Below are 20,014 nucleotides of genomic sequence, written 5' to 3'. Positions count from 1 at the left end.
AGCAGTAGCCAGTCCCCACCAGGGAAAAATGTGTTTCTGAATCACTGAAACCCCTGAAAGAGCTCTCAGGGAAAACCTTTTGGGGCCCCTGTTAGCAAATGAACCTGCAAAATACCCAGGACCCTGTGCTCAGTGGGAATGCAAACAGTCCAAAGAGGAAAAGTCCAGAGCTCTCTGGATGTAGCAGACGATCTGGGGTTCCTCAGCAAGAGCCAGGCCTGGCCCAGCCTGTTCTCCTGATGTCAGTCTGGAAAAGTAGGCGACTCTTGTTAACCAATACTTTCAAAGAATTGTTTTACCAGATTTGGGAATGGAAAGGAGATAAGTAGTTTTAAGTGTGGAAGCGCTTATTCAATTTCTTAAATCTGTACTGACTGCATTTGAGAGAAAAGCCTTATCAGGTGATTTAATTTACTTTAACTAAGCAAACAGAGAAGAAGTAATAGGTAGACCAATAGATACATACATGCATACAGATATATATAAATATGTATATGACAAATGACAGTTTATGAGCCCAATTCAGATTTTAGCAACTGCAGGGGCCTTTCGTGGGGATAGGGTTGGGAGTTGGTTGCCTGGTTTTTGGTGTGCACTGTGTGTATATGTGGTTTTTTTAGTTTTCATGTCTTTGGATGGTAGTATAATTGGCATGCCATAAAATTCACCCATTGCAAGTATACATTGTAATTTTTAGTAAATTTACATAGTCGTGTAGCCATCACCACAATCTCGTTTTAAAACACTTGCATCATGCAAAAACGTTTCCAATCATACCCATTTGTGGTCAGTCTCTGTCCCAAGCCCCAGCCTGCACCTGATCTGCTTTCTGTCTTGAGTTTTGCCTTTTCTAGAAATTTCACATATGGAATCATACAGCGTGTAGCTTGTGTCTGGATTCTTTCACTCAGCATGCTGGCTTTGATGAGTATCTGCGTTTCTGCCTGAGTGGAGTCCCATCATGTGGATGGATACATGTGGATGCGTTTTGTTTATTCATCTTCAATTTGAGGGACACTCGAGTGTTTCTGGTTTGGAGCTGTTAGGAATAATGCTGCCATGAATGTTTTCATGCGTGTCATATTTCAGTTTGTTTTTGGAGGATTCTGGGGCAAACGCCTGAAGGTTTCCATGACACCTGGCAAAGTTAAAAAAACAAGGACAGACTTCCTTAAGACTGTTATTATTCCAGCCTCCTGAAAACCACACACTTGGATCTGCATTTGCCCTCCTTTCCAAGCAGTTTTAAAAGCAATGAGAAGGAGGAAGCCTGCGGGCAGGTCACAGTCCCACGCGCATAAAGTTAATGCAAAAGGAAAAGTGGACTCATGCTAACCAACCATCGATAAACCTGTTTACATACTCTGAATGTCTTTCTATTTCTCCACCATGTTTTCTTCAACATTTTTATCTTTTTTAAAGGATACAGTATAAACTCAATATGAAAGGAAAAAAGAAAATCAAACAAAGGAGTTACTGTTTAATTGGAACAGAATTCCAGTTTTGCAAGATGAAACAAGTTCTGGAGTCAGATGGTGGTCAATGCGAGTGTACTTAATGCCACTGTGTATACTTAAAAATGGTTAAGATGGTAAATTTCATATGTAATTTTTAAAGGAATTTTTAAAAATCAAACATAAAAAGGAAGTAGTTACAGTAAAAATGGAAAGTAATCCTTTACCATGATCTTTCTCTCAAGAGGTAGCCATGGTTAACAGCTTAATGATTAACCATCCTTGCAGATTTTTTCACATACATTTATAAACGTGTATTTGCTTTGCAGCTTGCTTCTTTTTACTTTATATCAGCCATATTTTCATGTCAGCCTATATGTGTCTGACTCACTTTTTTTAACTACTACAAAATAATCAAGGAAAAGGCTAAAGCCTGGTGGCTCAGAGGTTAAAGTGTCTGCCTCCAATGTGGGAGACCTGGGTTCAATCCCTGGGTCGGGAAGATCCCCTGGAGAAGGAAATGGTAACCCACTCCAGTATCCTTGCCTGGAGAATCCTATGGACAGAAAAGCCTGGTAGGCTACAGTCCACGGGGTCACAAAGAGTCGAACACAACTGAGCAACTTCACATAGTTTATCAGGACCTGTGGATTGCTTATCTTTGATGAATGCTTTGTATCTCTTTAGAATAGTAACCATGGACATGCTCATGAAAGGGCAAAAAGACATTCAAAGATCCTGCCAGAGTGCTTCCTACTGACATATGTGTATGTGCCAGTTTACACTACATCCTCACCAACACCACACATTATCAGTACTTACAACCTAGATAAATCTGATTGGAAAATAGAAATTATGTCATCTGGTTTTAGTTTTAATTCTCTGATTATTAGTGAGGTCAAGCATATTTTCCAATGTTTATGTGGCCATTTTAGTTTCATCTGTGAATTGCCTGTTTATATATATTTGCCCCATTTTTTATTGAATTCTTTATATTTTTCATATTGATTTATAGGAGCACTTATTTATTGTAAATATTTTCTTTCAATCTATATCTTGTCTTAACATATAATCTTCTCTAGGGTATTTTTCACCATTAAAAATGTTTAAATGATTTTAAAATGATTGTAAAGTCAGCCTTATGCATCATAACCTAAAGGCTTCCTGTCTTGCTTAGAAAGGGCTTCCTCTCTGAAAGATAACAAAGTTTTCTGTTGTGTTTCCTTCTAATAGTTTTGATTGTTATCTTTAGATTTTTAAATATAATATGCCTTTAGATATAAAATCATATACCACATGCCTTTAGATATAAAATCATATACCATGCATTTCACATACCAACCTTCCACTCATTTAAAATGTACAAGTCAGTGGTTTTTAGTATATTCAGAGTTGTGCAACCACTACTACTATGTAATTTCAGAGCATTTTCATCATCCCATCAAAAAACCTTATCACCCATTAGGAGTCTCTTCCCATTTCCCTTCAATTCTCCCAGTCCTTAACAACCATCAGTCTACTTTCTACCTCTGTGGATTGGCCTGTTCTGGACATTTCATGTAAATGGAATTATACAGTATACAAAATACATGGTACTTTGTGACAGTTTCTTTCCTTTAGCATATTTTCAGGGTCCATCTGTATTGTAGCATGTATCAGTATTGTATTTCTTTTTATTGCCAAATAATATTCCATTATATGTTATGCCACATTTTTTTTCATGGACATCTGAATTATTTCTATTTTTTGGTTATTATGACTAATGCTGCTGTGACCATTCATGTACACATCTGGGGTTTTTTTCCTTTGACTTTTTTTAATTGTGCTAAAATAAACAAAATATAGCATTTGCCATTTTAATCATTTTTAGGTCTACAGTTCAGTGTCAAGAAGTATAGTCACAGTGTAGTGCAACTATCACCACTATTCCCAGAACTGTTTCATCATCCTGTACAGAAATTCTATACACATTAAACAAAACTCCCCATTTTTCCCTTCCTCCAGCAGCTAGTAAACTCTATTCTACTTCCTATCTGTATGAATTTGTCTATTCTCAGCAGTTCATCATATAAGTGGAGTCATACAATAGTTGTCTTTCTGTGTCTGTCTGTTTTCACTGAGCGTAATGTCTTCAAGATGCATATATCTTATAGCTTGTATCAGAATTCCTGTCCTTCTTAAGGCTGAATAATACTTCTTGTATGTATATACTTCTTTTTGTTATTCATTCATCAATTGATAGATATTTTGGTTGTTTCTACTTTGGGGCTATTGTGAATAATGCTACTGTGAACACTGCAGTACAAGTATCCATTCAAGTCCCTGTTTTCATTCTTTTTCAGTATATACTTATGAGTGGAATTGCTGGATCTTACTCTATGTTCAACTTTTTGATGAACTGCCAAACTGTATCTTATGGAGGCTGCACCATTTTACATTCCCACAAGCAATGCATAAGAATTCCAATTTCTCCATATTCTTAGCAACATTTGTTATTATCTGTCTTTTAGGTTAGATTGATCCTAGTGGATGTGAGATGGTATCACATTGTGGTTTTGCATGCTTGGATTCTTTAATCTATCTGTATATTTTGGATGTGTAAGGCTTTGTGATTTTCTATCTTGTCTTCCAAATGGCTAGGCATTTTTAACACTATTATAGTGTTGAAAGAAAGCTTCTCTTGCTTATAAAATGCCATTTTATTTTATATTAAATTACATACCTTCATTAGGTCTGTTGCTAGATATTGCTTTATTGACATTTTGTCCATTGCCACAGCAATAACACACAGTTTTAGTTGCTGCCACTTTATTGTATGTTTCAATAACCGAGAGGAAAAGTACCTTCCCAACATTGCTGTTTTTCAAATTGTTCTTGGAGATATTTGAACATTGTCTTTTCCAGCCCAACTTGAACAGCTTGCATGAAGTTCCACTAAAAACCTGTGTCCTTGTCCACTGAAACACAGAGGGTGGGGGGTTAAGATTCTGCTTAGAATTACACAGAGTCTACAGATCAGCCTGGGGACCCCTTCTCCTTATTTTGCTTAACACATAAACCATTCCATTAGCTGTGTTTCCCACCAACAGAAGTATGATAAGAAAGGGAAAATAATGGAGTCTAACTAAGATGGGTCGGTTTGGCCTCTTGAAGAAGCTCTGGGAAATATTTTGAGAAAGAAAATTCTTAATTCAGAAGTAAAATGAACTGCAGTAGTGGAAAGATAGAGGGGTTTCTTTCAGTTACCTGAACTAAAATGTATTGCATTTGATTAATAAGAATTGACCTCATTTATTCTAGAACTTTTGTATCATGGGATGTAAATATGTCCCATCACACACACATGTGCACATGCCTGTTCTTCTCTCTAGTATGATGCTGTCCGAATAAACCAACTCTATGAACAAGCCAGGTGGGCCATTCTCTTAGAAGAAATTGACTGCACAGAGGAAGAAATGTTGATCTTTGCAGCACTACAGGTATGGGAACGTTGGTACCTTCCTCTGGAAGGAAACAAAGAAAATTTTGCTCCTTAAAGTTTCATTTTCTTTCTACTGATTTTTTCTTAGAAAAGGAGTTGAAAATCAGTGTAGTAAATTTAAGTTTAAAATATTCCTCATAACCAACCTATGCATACATCTTATAAGGCAACAGTCTTGCTATCCTCATTGCTCCCACACTATAAGGTCAACCAGTGATGGAGAAGAACTGAGTTGGAACATAACTAACCATAAATCTCAAAATAATTTACATTAAAATGTCAGTTTCCCTGCATACCTGGGAGATCTCCTTCCAGGAGATGTTCAGTATTTTCTGTCTTCATTTGTGTATCTAGTAATCCTAAACACTCTGTTTCTGTTGTAGTATCACATTAGCAAACTGTCGTTGTCCACTGAAATGCAGGATTTTACAAATGAGTCTGAGGTTGACGAAGTAGAAGCAGCACTTTCTAATTTGGAAGTGACCCTGGAAGGTGGAAAAGCAGACAACACTTTGGTATGAATGTTTCTGATAACTCAGAATTGTGGCTTTGCTCTGATTGACAAATATAAATGTGCTTTTTTATTATAAATAAGGGAATATTTTGTCTGATTTTGAAGAAAGGAAAATACTCTCTTCCTCGGACAAACTTAAACTTGACTAGCTTTTCTCAGATCAGCTCTGTAAGTAACTGTAAGGTATTTTTATCACTCCCGATGACAATTCTTTTGTATTGTATTTCTGCTTAAAGATAAGCTAGCTTGGTATGAGGGAAAGACCGCTCTGGTCTCCATTTCACTAGAGTGGAACATGATATTGGCCCTTTAACTGAAGTCTAGAAGAATGAGGTAGCTGTGAAAGTAGAGAGGATGCTTCACAGATACAAAACCATGTGATCTGTTGACCTAGTCATGCATTTCTTTGGGCAAGACTGTACACTGTAAAAAGTTCCTGAACCCTTTTGACTTTAGGAAATAAAGAAAAACTCTCCAGTAAAACATAAAGTAATAATGCTCCTGCTTCTTATCCAGCAAATGTGGCTGAATTGTCAGCTTTATAATTGCAGTGCCCTGCCTTGTTTGATTCATTTGTTGGGAGCCACCCTTTTGTTTAACTTCTTCAATCATTAGTTTAATCACATTGAATCAGAGAGGTAGATTCATTGTAATTTGGTATAAATAGTAATAGATGTAATGAGACATTATATTGTATTTAATGTGTGTTCTCTTATAATTAAATTCCTTAAAATAGGGAATTGGTATAATGCAAAAGCAACTACCTTATATAAATGAAATTCTCAGATTCTGAAGAAATCCAGGCGCTGAACCACATTTATGAGATCTGGGCCCCACGAAACTGGATTTCTGTTTTGTTTACTTCCTCTACTAAATACTTACAGTGGAAAAGTCATCCTTCTTAGAACAATTGGAAAATTCCCTCTCAACGCCCTCAATATTTTTATGTGATGCCAAATAGTCTTTTCAGTTTGAAAACAGGCACCAATCTATACCATAGAATGAACTTTGAACCAGATTCTTTCTGAGAATCAGTAGGATTCTATATATCAGTAAACTAGATATAGCTACTCTTATACACTCTGATGTAAAAATTATGAAATATTTTGTTTGAGCATAAAAGTAGTTTCTAACTCAGATTTTTAACTTGAATGAAAGTGTATGGTCAGTTTTTTTTTAATCTTTTTTCATTTGTGTAATATATGACACAGAAAGTGAAAAAATGCAAAAATGTATAGCTTAACAAATCAGTATTAAATTATCAGCCAAGTTACCACCCAAATCAAGAAACAGAACTTCACCAGTTACCCTCAGGATCCCCACATGTGCCTAATCTCAGGCCCAGCCCTCTCCCACCCTACCCTTGAGGTAACTACTGGAAATGTAGCTAGTATAACTGAGGAAGTGAGTTTTTTATTTTATTTAATTTTAATTAATTCTTATGTAAATAGTTCCACGTGGCAGGTGGCTACAGTGTGGGATAGAGTACCAGCACCACCTGTCTAATTACTGCTTGTCAAATGTTATCTGCTTTTCCTCAGGAGGACATTACTGATATCCCTAAACTTGCAGATAATCTCAGATTATTTAGGTAAGTCACCCTTGAAGAGGAAAGAAGTTACTCATAGCAAAATCTTGCAGGTAAAGAATGTAGGAGTTTAAACTGAACATCCATTAGGCAGGTTCATGGTTCAAAGGTAAGAGAACAAGCTTTGGCATCAGACAGATAATGGATGGAGTCCTAGCTCCATAGCGCACAACAGTGGGATGATCTCAGGCATTGTCATCATGTCTCTGAGCCTCAGTTTCCTGATCTATGAAGTGGGGATATACCTCCTCTTGGGTATGTTGGGAATATTAAATTAAATGATGCATATGAAGCATTAAACATGGTTCCTGGCTCATGAAATGCTAGTATAAATATGGTCAGTATTGGTGATCGTGAACACATATGCCAGACTTTTATGGTCCACCTTCTCAGGGCTCTCATACCATTTGAAGGCTCTTTTATGATTGCCTCTAGAGCTTTGATCCCAGACTTACAGAGAGTTGGCTTCCCTGGTGGCTCAGAGAGTAAAGAATCTGCCTGCAATGCAGGAGATGTGGGTTCAATCCCTGGGTCAGGAAAATCCCCTGGAGAAGGGGGTGACTACCCATTCCAGTATTCTTGCCTGGAGAATTCCATGGACAGAGGAGTCTGATGGGCTACAATCCATGAGGTCGCAGAGTCAGACATGACTGAGTGACTAACACACACATACACACACCTTAGTTTATCTACCTTCACCTGTTAAGGTATTTCTGATAAACCCCCCAGTCACCTCAGATCACTCTGAAACTGTTAAAAGGAACAGAAGTGTTTTACTTTCTTCATGAAGGTCTGCCACATTTGTGATGGTGCCAAGGTGGGTTAGGATGAAAGGAGTAAGGTTCGTTTGAAGTTCTATCTGTTACTTTATGGTTTGTTGACTTTTCCTGACAAACTGACACTTCACTTAGTTGGCTTGAAAAGAAACACCGGTTGCTTTTGTTACCACGATTCAAAGAAAAACTTGGAAAGAATGAGCAATGAATCAGATATAAATGAGAAATAAGAGTCCAAAGGTAACAGTATTTGTCACTGGGTTTCTTCAGGGTTCTTTTTTAATGTGATCTTAGCAGATGGTCCAAACAATAGGGTCATTCATTTAACTTCTGTGGCATAAATAGTTGTAACCATGTATCATTACAGTCAAAATTACAGAAAAAAATAATAACAATTGGAATCCACAAATCTCTTTATAAATTATTAATTGTTCTTGAGAGAAATCTGATTGCCATAGCTTCCGTATAGAGCAAACTGAGCTCTTCACAGACCAAATGATGACAGTATTCTTCCTATAAAATGATAAATCCTAAAAAGGAGATGATATTCTAGAAGTAAGCCCCACATCCATATCACTTTAAAGTGACTTTTATGCTAAAACTCACAAAGTTATCCTCATATTTGGCCAGTGGACACTTTGTCTACCAAAGTTCTCAATGCATTGAATGTAATATATAATATTGTTTCTGGAAGAAATAAATATAGGAGGAAGGGACGGGGGAGAGTGGAGCTAATGACACAGGAAAGGAAAAGAGAAAGGAGGAAGGAGGTTGCAGGGTATACCTCTGCTGTTGGTGGGTGTGTGATCCTTATAGGCCATTCTTTTCTCTGGGCCTCCTGTCCTCAACAGAAGAGCACTGAACTAGCCCTTTGGTTTTAAATTTTTTTCGTTGACAGTGAAGCTCCTTTTTCTTTCCTGCTGCTGCTAATGCTAAGTCGCTTCAGTCGTGTCTGACTCTGTGCGACCGCATAGACAGCAGCCCACCAGGCTCCCTCGTCCCTGGGATTCTCCAGGCAAGAACACTGGAGTGGGTTGCCATTTCCTTCTCCAATGCATGAAAGTGAAAAGTGAGTGAAAAGTGAGTGAAAGTGAAAAGTGAGTGAAAAGTCAGTCGTGCCTGACTCTTAGCGACCCCATGGACTGCAGCCTATCAGGCTCCTCCGCCCATAGGATTTTCCAGGCAAGAGTACTGGAGTGGGTTGCCATTGCCTTCTCTGAAACCACATCTATTGAACCCACATGTAAATAATGGACTTCTCTTCCTAGCAATGTGGTATCTGATCTGATGCAAATCTCAATCTTGCTTACCTATACAAAATTGATCTTGAAGTGAGACTGGGAAGTCACAAGTGAGACTTCCTCAGCTTGTAGGGAATGAAGAGGGAACCAGTTCTATTAGGTTGGTGCAAAAGTAAATGTGGTTCTGTATTGTTGAACTTTGCCATTTGATATTGGAATACATTCTTAAATGTGGTTATGTTATATATCATTTTAATGCATATTTCTCACTTTATTTTTTTTGCTAATGACATTATTTGTTGTGTATTTTACACTCATTTTAGAAATGTAAACTATGGAAATGATATTAGACATAAAGCAAATTCAAGCAATTTTCTGATTTGAGTTCAGAAGGGGTCATAAAGCAGCAGAGATGTTGCATAAAACCTGCAATAATGCATTTGGCTCAGGAACTGCTAATGAACGTACAGTGGCAGTTCAAGAGTGTTGCAAAGGAGATGAGAGACTTGAAGATGAGGAGTGCAGTGGCTGGCCATCCAAAGTTGACAACAACCAATTGAGAGCAATCATCAAAGCTGATCCTCTTACAACTGCATGAGAATTTGCGGAAGAACTCGGCATCGACCATTCTACAATCATTTAGCATTTGAAACAAATTGGAAAGGCGAAAAGGCTTGAATTGATAGATAGGTGCCTCATGAGCTGACCAAAAATCAAAAAAACCATCATTTTGAAGCATCTTCTCTTATCCTATACAACAACAACTAACCATTTCTTGATTGGATTGTGACATGCAAGAAAAAAGTGGATTTTATATGATGACCAGTAACAACCAGCTCAGTGGTTGGACCAAGAAGACGCTCCAAAGAACTTCTCAAAGCCAAACTTGCACCAAAAAAAATGTCATGATCACTCTTTGGTGATCTGCTGCCAGTCTGATCCACTACAGCTTTCTGAATCCCAGTGAAATCATTACATCTGAGAAGTGAGCTCAGCAAATCAATGAGATGCACCAAAAACTGCAACACCTGTAGCTGGCATTGGTCAACAGAAAGGGCCCAGTCCTTCCCACCTAACCGCATTGCATGCCACACAACCAGAGCTCCAAAAGTTGAACGAACTGGGCTACATATGAAGTTTTACCTCATCCGTCATATTCACCTGACCTCTTGCCAACCTTGGACTACCAGTTCTTCAAGCATCTCAACAACTTTTTGCAGGGAAAATGCTTCCACAACCAGCAGGAGGTAGAAAATGCTTTCCAAGAGTTCATCAAATTTCGAAGCACAGACTTTTTACATTACAGGAAAAAACAAACTTATTTCTTGTTGGCAAAAATGTGTTGATTGTAATGGTTCCTATTTTGATTAATAAAAATGTGTTTGAGCCTAGTTAAAATGATTTAAAATTCACAGTCCAAAACAGCAATTACATTTGCACCAACCTAATGCAGATGCTGGAGAAGGAAATGGCAATCCACTCCAGTATTCTTGGCTGGAAAATCCCATGGACAGAGGAGCCTGATGGGCTACAGACCATGGGGTTGCAAGAGGCAGACATGGCTTAGCAACTAAACCACCACCACACCTGAATGGTCTAGTGGTTTTCCCTCCCTTTCCCTAATACAGATGAAGGGCTTCCCAGGTGACTCAGTGGTAAAGAACCCTCCTGCCAATGCAGGAGACACAGGAGACGGTTCAATCCCTGGGTCAGGAAGGTCCCCTGGAGGAGGGCATGGCTACCCACTCCAGTATTCGAATCCCAAGGACGGAGGAGCCTGGTGGGCTACAATTCATAGAGTCACAAAGAGTCAGACACAACCGAACTGACATAGCACACACGCACAATACACATGAGGCCTCAGTTGCACAGGGAGATTAGGCTATAGACATGGATTCTCATGGCTCAGGGCTGGGACTGTAATCCCTGCATAAAATTTAAGGTGGGGTTGCCTCCTGTGAGGCAGTGAGCCAGGACTGAAGCCGCTGCGTAAAGGCAGAAACTTGTAAGAGCTGCCTTTTCTGCTTAACCAGGAATAGAAAAACTGCCCATCAGTGGAAGGAAGAGTAAGAAGTTCATCTTTGCGTGGAGTTCTGTGTAGGGAAATGCGATGTCCTTTGAAAAATAAGAGCCATGGTCTGTGCCACACCCAGATGTAGATCTAAATTTAAATGTCTTCTATGATAAAAGAATTCTGAAAAATAAAACATACTGGTCCAAAACCACAGAAGCTATGAAACCCTGGCAAATGTAATTGCAGAAATACCTAAAGAGCTACAGAGAAAGTAAACCCCCTCAAATAAACAAACAAATAAAAACCTTCCCAATAAAAATTGCTAACCCTGTGAGTTCATGAACTACCGTAAAGAAACATCAGTAGGCCCAATAAATAAGAGGATTAGGCAGTAGAACAATCTGAAGAAACCATAATATGAGTATGTTAAAAATCATTAAATATACTGAAAGGTAAACATTTTAATGAAAGTTAATACTAGAAACTCTAGAAAAGAAAAACATAGTCACAGAAATTGAAAATTGAATACATGTGTTAAACATCAAGTTTAAAACACAGCTAAAGGGAAGCCCCTGTCAGTCCAGTGTTTAGGACTCAGATTTCACTGCCAAGGGCCCAGGTTTGTTCCCTGGTCAAGGAACTAAGATCTCACAAGCCGCACAGCATGGCCAGAAATTTAAAAAGTTAAGGAGAGGACTTAGAAAGATAAAAGTGGAAAATACGATATAGGTAGAATAAGAGGGTTCAACTAGGAGTTTAGGAAGGAAAAAAGGGTAGAGAAGCAAGCATTCAAAAGAGGATATCCCTGGACTTGCCTGGTGGTACAGTGGATAAGAATCTGCTTGCCAATGCAGGAGACATAGTTTTGATCCCTCATCTGGGAAGATTCCACATGCTGCAGAGCAACTAAGCCCATGAGCCACAACTACTCAAGCCCATGCACAGCCAAATAAATAAATAAAAAGTCAACAAATGAGAAACCCTAGGGTTAAGAGGATTAAACTGCAGAGATTGAACATTGTGGCTCTGCCTTTCTCTGAGCATTCCTTGAAATAGCATACGCAAATTACAAGAATTTTTTTGAAGGGCAATTAGATGAAGAAAATGTGATTCCTACATTGTATCCAGTTAATGAGGAAATTGTTGAAGACCATCAAGTGGAACCAGGTGTTTCCTCAACTTCAGAAGTCAAAGAGGAGGCACTGAATACAAACGATCAAGTTCCTCCTCCTCGAACAAATGAGCTTGAGGAAGCTTGTTGGAGCTCTAGCTTTAGAAGATCAGTTTGTCCCTTGCCCACCACGTTGCCTCCAATTAACGACGTGAGTCAGGACACTGTGATACTGGTGCCAACAACTTAAGTTGAGTACCGACGGCCAGAAAATAGAAGTTTCTCGGAGACTCCAAGAACATGCTTATCCTGAAAAAGACCAGTGTATTCCTAAATCATCACAGCAGGCCAAAATGCACTCATGTTCAAGGAAATACAACATGATGACCAAGAGTGGAAGTATACAGAAAAGAAAGATGAGTGAGAGTGAGGAAAGGGCTAACAAGGTTGATGTGGTAACTTCAGCTCAGGTAGCCATGCTGGCAGCATGGTCAAGAATTGCTGCAGGGGCTGTTCAGCCGAAGGCTGTGAATGTGTGTGCCCTTCTTACCTCTCAGTCCTTTCTGCCCCAAGCCTCAAGCATCCAGTGTTTTGTGGTCCACGGCAGACCACTCTTGGCAGACACAGAATGTTGGGTTCACCTGCAGTTCCAAGCAGGTCAGACCTGGGTTCCCAACACCCCAGGAGGATGACCTCTCTCTTCATGGCCTGGAAGATAACATGTTATGCCCTGAATGTGTTCGGAGGAATAAGAAGATTATGAAAAGATTAATCGCAGTGGGGAGGAGGAAGAAACCTGGTTTGGATACATCAACATCATTGCTTTTAAATGGGCCATGTCTTAAAACAGAATAAGTGATTATGAGAGGGGAAGGAGTGTGAAGTGGGGAAATGGGTGATAGGGGTAATTTTATGGTAATCATGGTAACTAGATTTTTGTAGCATCAAATATCGAATTACTATTGTATATCTGTAGTGGTGTGTGCGTGTTTGTGTGTGTGTGTGTGTGTGTGTGTGTGTGCTCAGTCGCTGTTGTTCAGTTGAGCTTGATTCTTTGGGACCCCATAAACTGCAGTCTGACAAGCTTTGCTGTCCATGGAATTTTCCAGGCAAGAATACTGGTGGAGGACTTGCCATTTCCTTGTCCAGGGGAAACTTCCTGACCCAGGGATCAAACCTGCGTCTCCTGCATTGGCAGGAGGATTCTTTACCACTGTGTCATCTGGAAAGCCCTGTATATCTGTAATGAAATGCTATATACTGGTTTTGCCTCAATTTTTTAAAACGTTAGAATTTACCACGGGAGCCTTCTGGTCTTGGAGTTTTGCTTGTTGAGAAGTTTTTGATTACTGATTCAATCTCCTTACTAGTAATCAGGGGGGAAAGGATAAATGGTGGAGAGTCCACGGTTAAAGTGACTCACATCCCAGTGATGGCTATGCTCTGTCCTCACCATCCTCAGTGTGGCCTAATGCCTTAAGTACAGATGGGAATGTCTATATTCTGTACTTGAGGTTTATCTGAAAGTGACTGTTTCTAGCTATGTATTGATAGAATTTAATTTGGTTTCATTTTAGTTAATAGATTTTTTTTTTTTAGCAGTTTTAGGCTTAACACTGAATGCTCCATTGTCTGGATATACCATAATTTATCCATTCATATCTTGAAGGCCACCTTGGTTGCTTCCAAGTTTTGGCAACTATGAATAAAGCTGCTAAAAACAAACGCAAAAGTCTATAAATAAGGCAAAAATCATATATAAAAAAAGAATGCTTGAGAGTTTTCATAATTGTTGAGGACAAAATCCTTAAATTCAGAAATCTCATATCCAAACAAAATAAATCAATATAAATGTACATCTTGATATGGCCCAACACTGGTAAGAGAAAGTTGTTAAAGTCTGAGAGAAAAGATAGATTTCCTACAAAAGAAAAATAGGGGCAGCAGATTTCTTGTTGGCTGGAAGATATTTTGAAAGGACTAAGGAAAGATAAGGGCTTTCCAGGTGGCACTAGTGGTAAAGAACCAGCCTACCAATGCAGGAGACATAAAAGACGCAGGTTTGATCCTTGGTCGGGAATGTCCCCTGGAGGAGGACACTGTCACGCATTCCAGTATTCTTGCATGGGAATCCATGGACAGAGGAGTCTGGCAGGCTGTCATCCATGAGTGCTTGCCCAGTCACTTCAGTCATGTCCGACTCTTTGCAACCCTATGGCTGCTCTGTCCATGGGATTCTCCAGGCAAGAATACTGGAATGGGTGACCATGCCCTCCCCCAGGGGATCTTCCTGACCCAGGTCCATGAGGTCACAGAGTCAGACATGACTAAAGCGACTTAGCACACAGCACATAAGAGAAGATAAGTCGATCCAGAACTTTATGCCCAATCAATCTCTTTAAGATTTTACTTGCTACAAACCCTTAAATATAAATCAGGCAAGATATAATCCTAATAGTCAGTTATATGTTTAATAAAAACAATGATTTATCCCCAAACTGTGAGGTATAACCACTGCTGGAGAGACTGCTTGGAATAAATGGCTCCACAGCAAGGTTATAGCTGAGAGGTTATACATAAAATTCATTCATGGAATTATTCACAGTCAAGTTACTATAGCAAAGAAGTTCCAATCAGACATACACAATGTGCTATAAAAAACTGTCAGTTTGATTCAATTTATAAATGAGACTCTGTACAGTACTTTTAAAGAGATGGAGGGTGACCATGAAAATCTCTGGTCCTGCTCTAAGGCTCACTGGTTATCACATGCAAAATTACCTATAAGTGTTATACTTTAAAAAAAAAAAAAAACTGTTCCAAATCTATGACTTTTCTGTGATAATAAGTGGCCATTGGTAGTGAGTCTCCAGATACTTTAAAAATAATAGATACACTTAATCTGTAAATTTTTAAAGGTGATTGTAAAATGAGGGAGTATGGAACTAGATTTTGAAAGATATTAATGCTATGAAGAGAACATTTTGAGAGTTATTTGGAAATGTTTCCATTGCCACAGTGTTGCCGGTAATGATCCTGCCTATTAAAACAGTATTATCTGCTCACCTTTAAAACTTGGAAACAGAATTTTTCTGTGTCAAACAGCATCCAAATTGAATGATAGTGTATTTGAAACACACTTATTAAAAATACTAAATTACAACATATCCTGATTAGTTTGCATAAGTGAGTGATTGACATCAAGGAATATGAAAATTAGTAGCCTTGCTTCAACAAAACCCTTCACAAACAGATAGATGGCATTAAAATATGAATATTGTAATTAGTAAACACAGCCAACAGTGTGGTTCCTCCACTGGGATTTGTATAACCTCCCTTCTTGAAACAAAATGAACTTTTCATATATAATTTTCAATAACTGTAAATATGTTAGGAAGTAGGTACTCAAAATATTTTAAAGATAGATTGTGCCCAGATTTACTTTGGAGATTATGGGGCAAACTAGGAAACCATGTTAGGAAAGCTTACCTGAATTACAGACACCTGTGCCCTAAACTGAACCTGCTGAATAGGACTCTCTGGGAATGGGTCCAGGCTTATATATCTCCAATAAGTTCCCTTCCATGTCTGATGAATACCAGAGTTTGAGAACCATTTTTCTAGAAAATAAAGTCCAACTTCTTAGCCATACAATCCAGAGGCCCCCAGTGGCCCCAGCCTGCTCGCTGTTCTTGTCTTCATCAGCCCTGACATGGAAATGACTTAGTTTCAGAAACTGCCCCTCTGCCCATTTCCATGGCTCAACCCAGCAGCACCCAGCATAAGGGAGATGTCCAGGAAGTGTTGACCCAACTTCTACCAGCAAGGTACCCAACTCTGACTCACCTCTGCATTTTGGACATGCAGTTGCCTGCACTTTTCTTTTTGAAATTTCTTTTCTGTTCTTCCCATCATATGCTTATTGATCCTTCATTCTGAGTTTAAACACTGTGTCCTCTGTTACTACTCCTATATCCTTGTTGTGTGACTTACCACATTTTTTTATATTTATTTACTTACACATTTCCCTCTTTAAAAGGGAAGCTCCATGAGGATTTGAGACTGTCTCATTCTTTCTGCTTTTATTTCTCTTTGTCATTCTTCAGGTAAAATTTATGGATTACTTTTTCATTTATTTTTATTGAGGTAACACTGACTTATAATACTATGTGATTTTCATATATACATCATTATGTTTCTACTTCTGTGTACCCTACAGTGTGCTCACCACTAAAATTTAGCTTCCGTCTATCACCATGGGCTTCCTCGGTGGCTCAATGGTAAAGAATCTGCCTGCATTGCAGGAGACACGGCTTCAGTCCCTGGATCCAGAAGATCCCTTGGAGAAGGAAATGACAACCCACTCCAGTATACTTCCTAGAGAATCCCATGGACAGAGCCACCTGGTGGGCCACAATCTATGGGGTCACAAGAGTCAGACACAACTTAAGCTACTAAACCACAACCCACCACCACCATATAGTTTATCCCTTTAACCCACTGTTCCCCCCTTTCCCCAACCCTCCCCTTCTAGTAACTACTACTCTCACTTCTATATCTATGTGTTTGTTTTGGTTTGTTCATTTATTTTTGTCTGTTTTTAATTAGTTTTTTATATTCCACACATGAATGAAATCATACTGTATTTGTCTTCCTCTGTATGACTTATTGCACTTAATGTAGTACCCTCAAAGTCCATGACAAATGACAAGATTTCATTCTATTTTGTGGCTAATATTTCATTGTGAATATATATATTGAAAATATACATATATATTCATATACATGTTCATATCATCTCTTCTTTATTCATTTATTGATGAACACTCTGGTTGTTTCCATATCTTGGCTATAGTAAATAATGCCACATTGAACATAGGGGTGCATATATCTTTTCAAATTAGTGTTTCCATATTCTTTAGATAAATACTCAGAGAAATGAAATTGCTGAGTTTTACAGTAGTTCTAATCTTAATTTTTTGAGGAATCTCCATATTGTTTTCCATGGTGGCTATATCAACTTACATTACCACCAACAGTGTGTGAGAGTTCTCTTTTCTCTATAACCTCACCAACACTTTTTATTTCTAGTATTTTTTATAATAGCCAGTCTAACAAGCATAAAGTGATTTTAACCTCGTGGCTTTGATTTGCATTTTCCTAATAATTAGTGATGTTGAACATCTTTCCATGTATCTATTGGTCACCTGTATGTCTTTGGAAAAGTGTCTATTCATCTCCTCTGCTCAGTCTTTGGGTTGTTTGTTTTTTGTTATTGCTGAATTATATGAGCTCTTTATATATTTTGGATATATGTATTTGCTCTATTGGATATATCATTTGCAAATATCTTCTTCCATTCTGTAGCTTGTCTGTTCATTTTTATGGTTTCCTTTGCCATCCAGAATCTTCTTAAAATCCAGTTTTTAAAATTTGCTTTTGTTTCCCTTGCTTGAGGAGACTTAGCTAGAAAGACATTGCTAAGACCAATATCTAAGCAATGCTGGCAAACATAGGTGTAGTGCCTATGTATTCTTCTTCTAGGAGTTTTATGGTTTCAAGTTTTACATTCAAGTCTTTAATCCATTTTGAGTTGCTTTTTTGTGTATGGTATAAGATAATAAGCTTCCCAGGTGGCTCAGTGGTAAAAAAAAAAAAATCCATCTGCCAATGCAAGAGACATGGGTTTGATCCCTGGGTTGGCAAGATCCTCTGGATAAGGAAATGACAACCCCCTCCAGTATTCTTGCCTGGAAAATCCCATGGACAGAGGAAAATCCCATGGACTGACAGGCTACAGTCCATGGAGTCACAAAAGAGTCAGACATGACTTAGCAACTAAACAACAATAATAAGATAGTGATCTCATTTCATTTTTTTGCTTGTAACAGTCTAGTTTCTCCAACACCACTTATTGAAGAGACTATTCTTTCCCCATTGTATGTGCTTTGCTCCTTTACCTAAATTAATTGTCCATATGTGCATGGGTTTTTCTGCCTATACCATGCTGTTTTGATTACTGTGGCTTTGTGATATAGTTTAAAATCAGGGAATGTGATACCTCCAGCTTTGTCCCCTACCCTCATCAGGATTACTTTGGCTATTCGGAGTTTTTTGTGGTTCCATATAACTTTAGAAATTTTTGCTCAATATCTGTGAAAAACATTCTTGGGATTTTGATAGGGATTGCATTGAATCTGCAGATTGCTTTAGGCAATATGAACATTTTAATTATGTTAATTCTTCCAGTCCATGAATGTGGAGTATCTTCCCATTTATCTGTATCTTCTCCAGTTTCTTTTAACAATGTCATATAGTTTCCAGTGTACAAGGGACTGTCTCATTCTTGTGTACATCATTCCCCATTCTGACACCTTCTCCACTCCTTTCCCTGCCTTTCCTCAGTCTCTGGAATATGGAATAAGAGTTTGGGGATGTGTGAAAGCAGTTGGAGGATGACCCAACCTGGAAGAAGAGAGTAGAAAGAGTTTAAAATCTTTTGATACTCTTCAAGTCCAATTAAAGTGGAGAAACAGAGTTTCATTCTTAATTCTGAATAGAAACATTTAGAATCCTGAGACTAAACTGAGACTTCACTATGTTTTGTTTGTAGGCTATGTCCTTAGATTTTATTTTGAAAACATTGTTTGTTAACTTTGGCAAATCTGATTCTTAGACAGGTACCTTTCAAATATGTCCCTTAAAATTATCTTACAACTCTCAACATAATAAAACTTAACAAGTAGTGGTTTTTTAAATCCTGGAAATATTAACTACATATAATGTTTTTCAATTTTATTATATAATTGTTATGTAACAATCTCCTGTAATACGCTGGTTTTTTAAATTAACATTTCCCTTATCTTTGTGTTAAGGATAGCACATTTTTAGCAGACAAAAGATTATTACCGACATGTTAAAAGACTTGCCTAGAAGCATATGTGAGTGCAGTTAACCCCAAGCTTCCTGTCTTCCTCCCATTCTTAAATACAGAAACCCAGCTCTCTGAAATGAGATACCCTGATCCACCCCCAAAGCTGGAATTGTCCCAATGAACCACATATGAAACCTACTACCTTTTCTCTGTCTAGCTGTACCCTCTTCCCTGCTCCCCAGCTTGCTCTCTCGTTTTCTAGTTTGAATGACTTAGCTGAGGTCTTCTTTTGGCACTGCCAGCCTTGTCTAGCCCAGATTACAGTTTTCTGGCCTAAACAGATACCGTGGTTAGAAATCTTCCCTCAAAATATTTTTTAATAACAGTAGGGTCTACATGGATTAGCTATAGATTTTGGTGATTTCCATGGCTCACTGGGAATTTTCTGGTTGGTTTCTTTTAGGGTCAAGAGGAAAATACAGAAAAAGTTGCTTACTTTTATATCTGATTTTTATGTTTGTAACTTGAAGCTTGTGTTCTCCATATGGACAGCTTTTTCAGAATCAAGAAATAAATTGAAATTTTAGATGTCTCCATATTCACGGATATTTCTCACATCATCACAATAATAATAATAATAACTTGTTGAGCACTTCAGTTTGCCAGACACTTTACAGAAATTACCTCTTTCTACCCTCACAAAAGCCCTGTGAGTTTGAGGCTGATACTCTCCCATCACACAGAAGTAGTACACATGGCCCAAACAGACACAGCAGCTCTCCCAGGGTCATACATTTATACAGGAGAGCTAAAGTGTAGCACTGAGTGGTCTAGCTCCTGAAATTTTGTGTTAACTTCTACATCTCATATCAAAACTCCCATTTTCCAGTTTTAGAAATGAGTTAGCAATTTGAAAATTATTAAAAAATACAGAGAATGTTGTTTGAAAGGATCTCTAGAG

General features: G+C 38.3%; 1 protein-coding gene and 1 pseudogene across 4 annotated transcripts in view; both read left to right on the top strand.

Moving 5' to 3' along the window:
- The window catches only part of FERMT1 (FERM domain containing kindlin 1), a 59,203-nt gene that overhangs the window by 28,115 nt on the left and 11,074 nt on the right, over positions 1-20,014 (top strand). For all 4 annotated transcript variants that reach the window (XM_060396894.1, XM_004014352.5, XM_042229747.1 and 1 more), the window contains 3 exons: positions 4,826-4,933; positions 5,319-5,450; positions 6,991-7,040. In XM_060396894.1, the coding sequence (XP_060252877.1) occupies positions 4,826-4,933; positions 5,319-5,450; positions 6,991-7,040 (290 nt within the window). The remainder of the gene's footprint in view (positions 1-4,825; positions 4,934-5,318; positions 5,451-6,990; positions 7,041-20,014) is intronic.
- Positions 7,238-19,962, top strand: LOC121816273 (developmental pluripotency-associated protein 2-like; annotated as a pseudogene).

The sequence above is a fragment of the Ovis aries genome, chromosome 13 (assembly GCF_016772045.2).
Source record: "Ovis aries strain OAR_USU_Benz2616 breed Rambouillet chromosome 13, ARS-UI_Ramb_v3.0, whole genome shotgun sequence".
Classification (NCBI taxonomy): Eukaryota; Metazoa; Chordata; class Mammalia; order Artiodactyla; family Bovidae; genus Ovis; species Ovis aries.
This window is presented reverse-complemented; position numbering and strand designations above follow the sequence as displayed.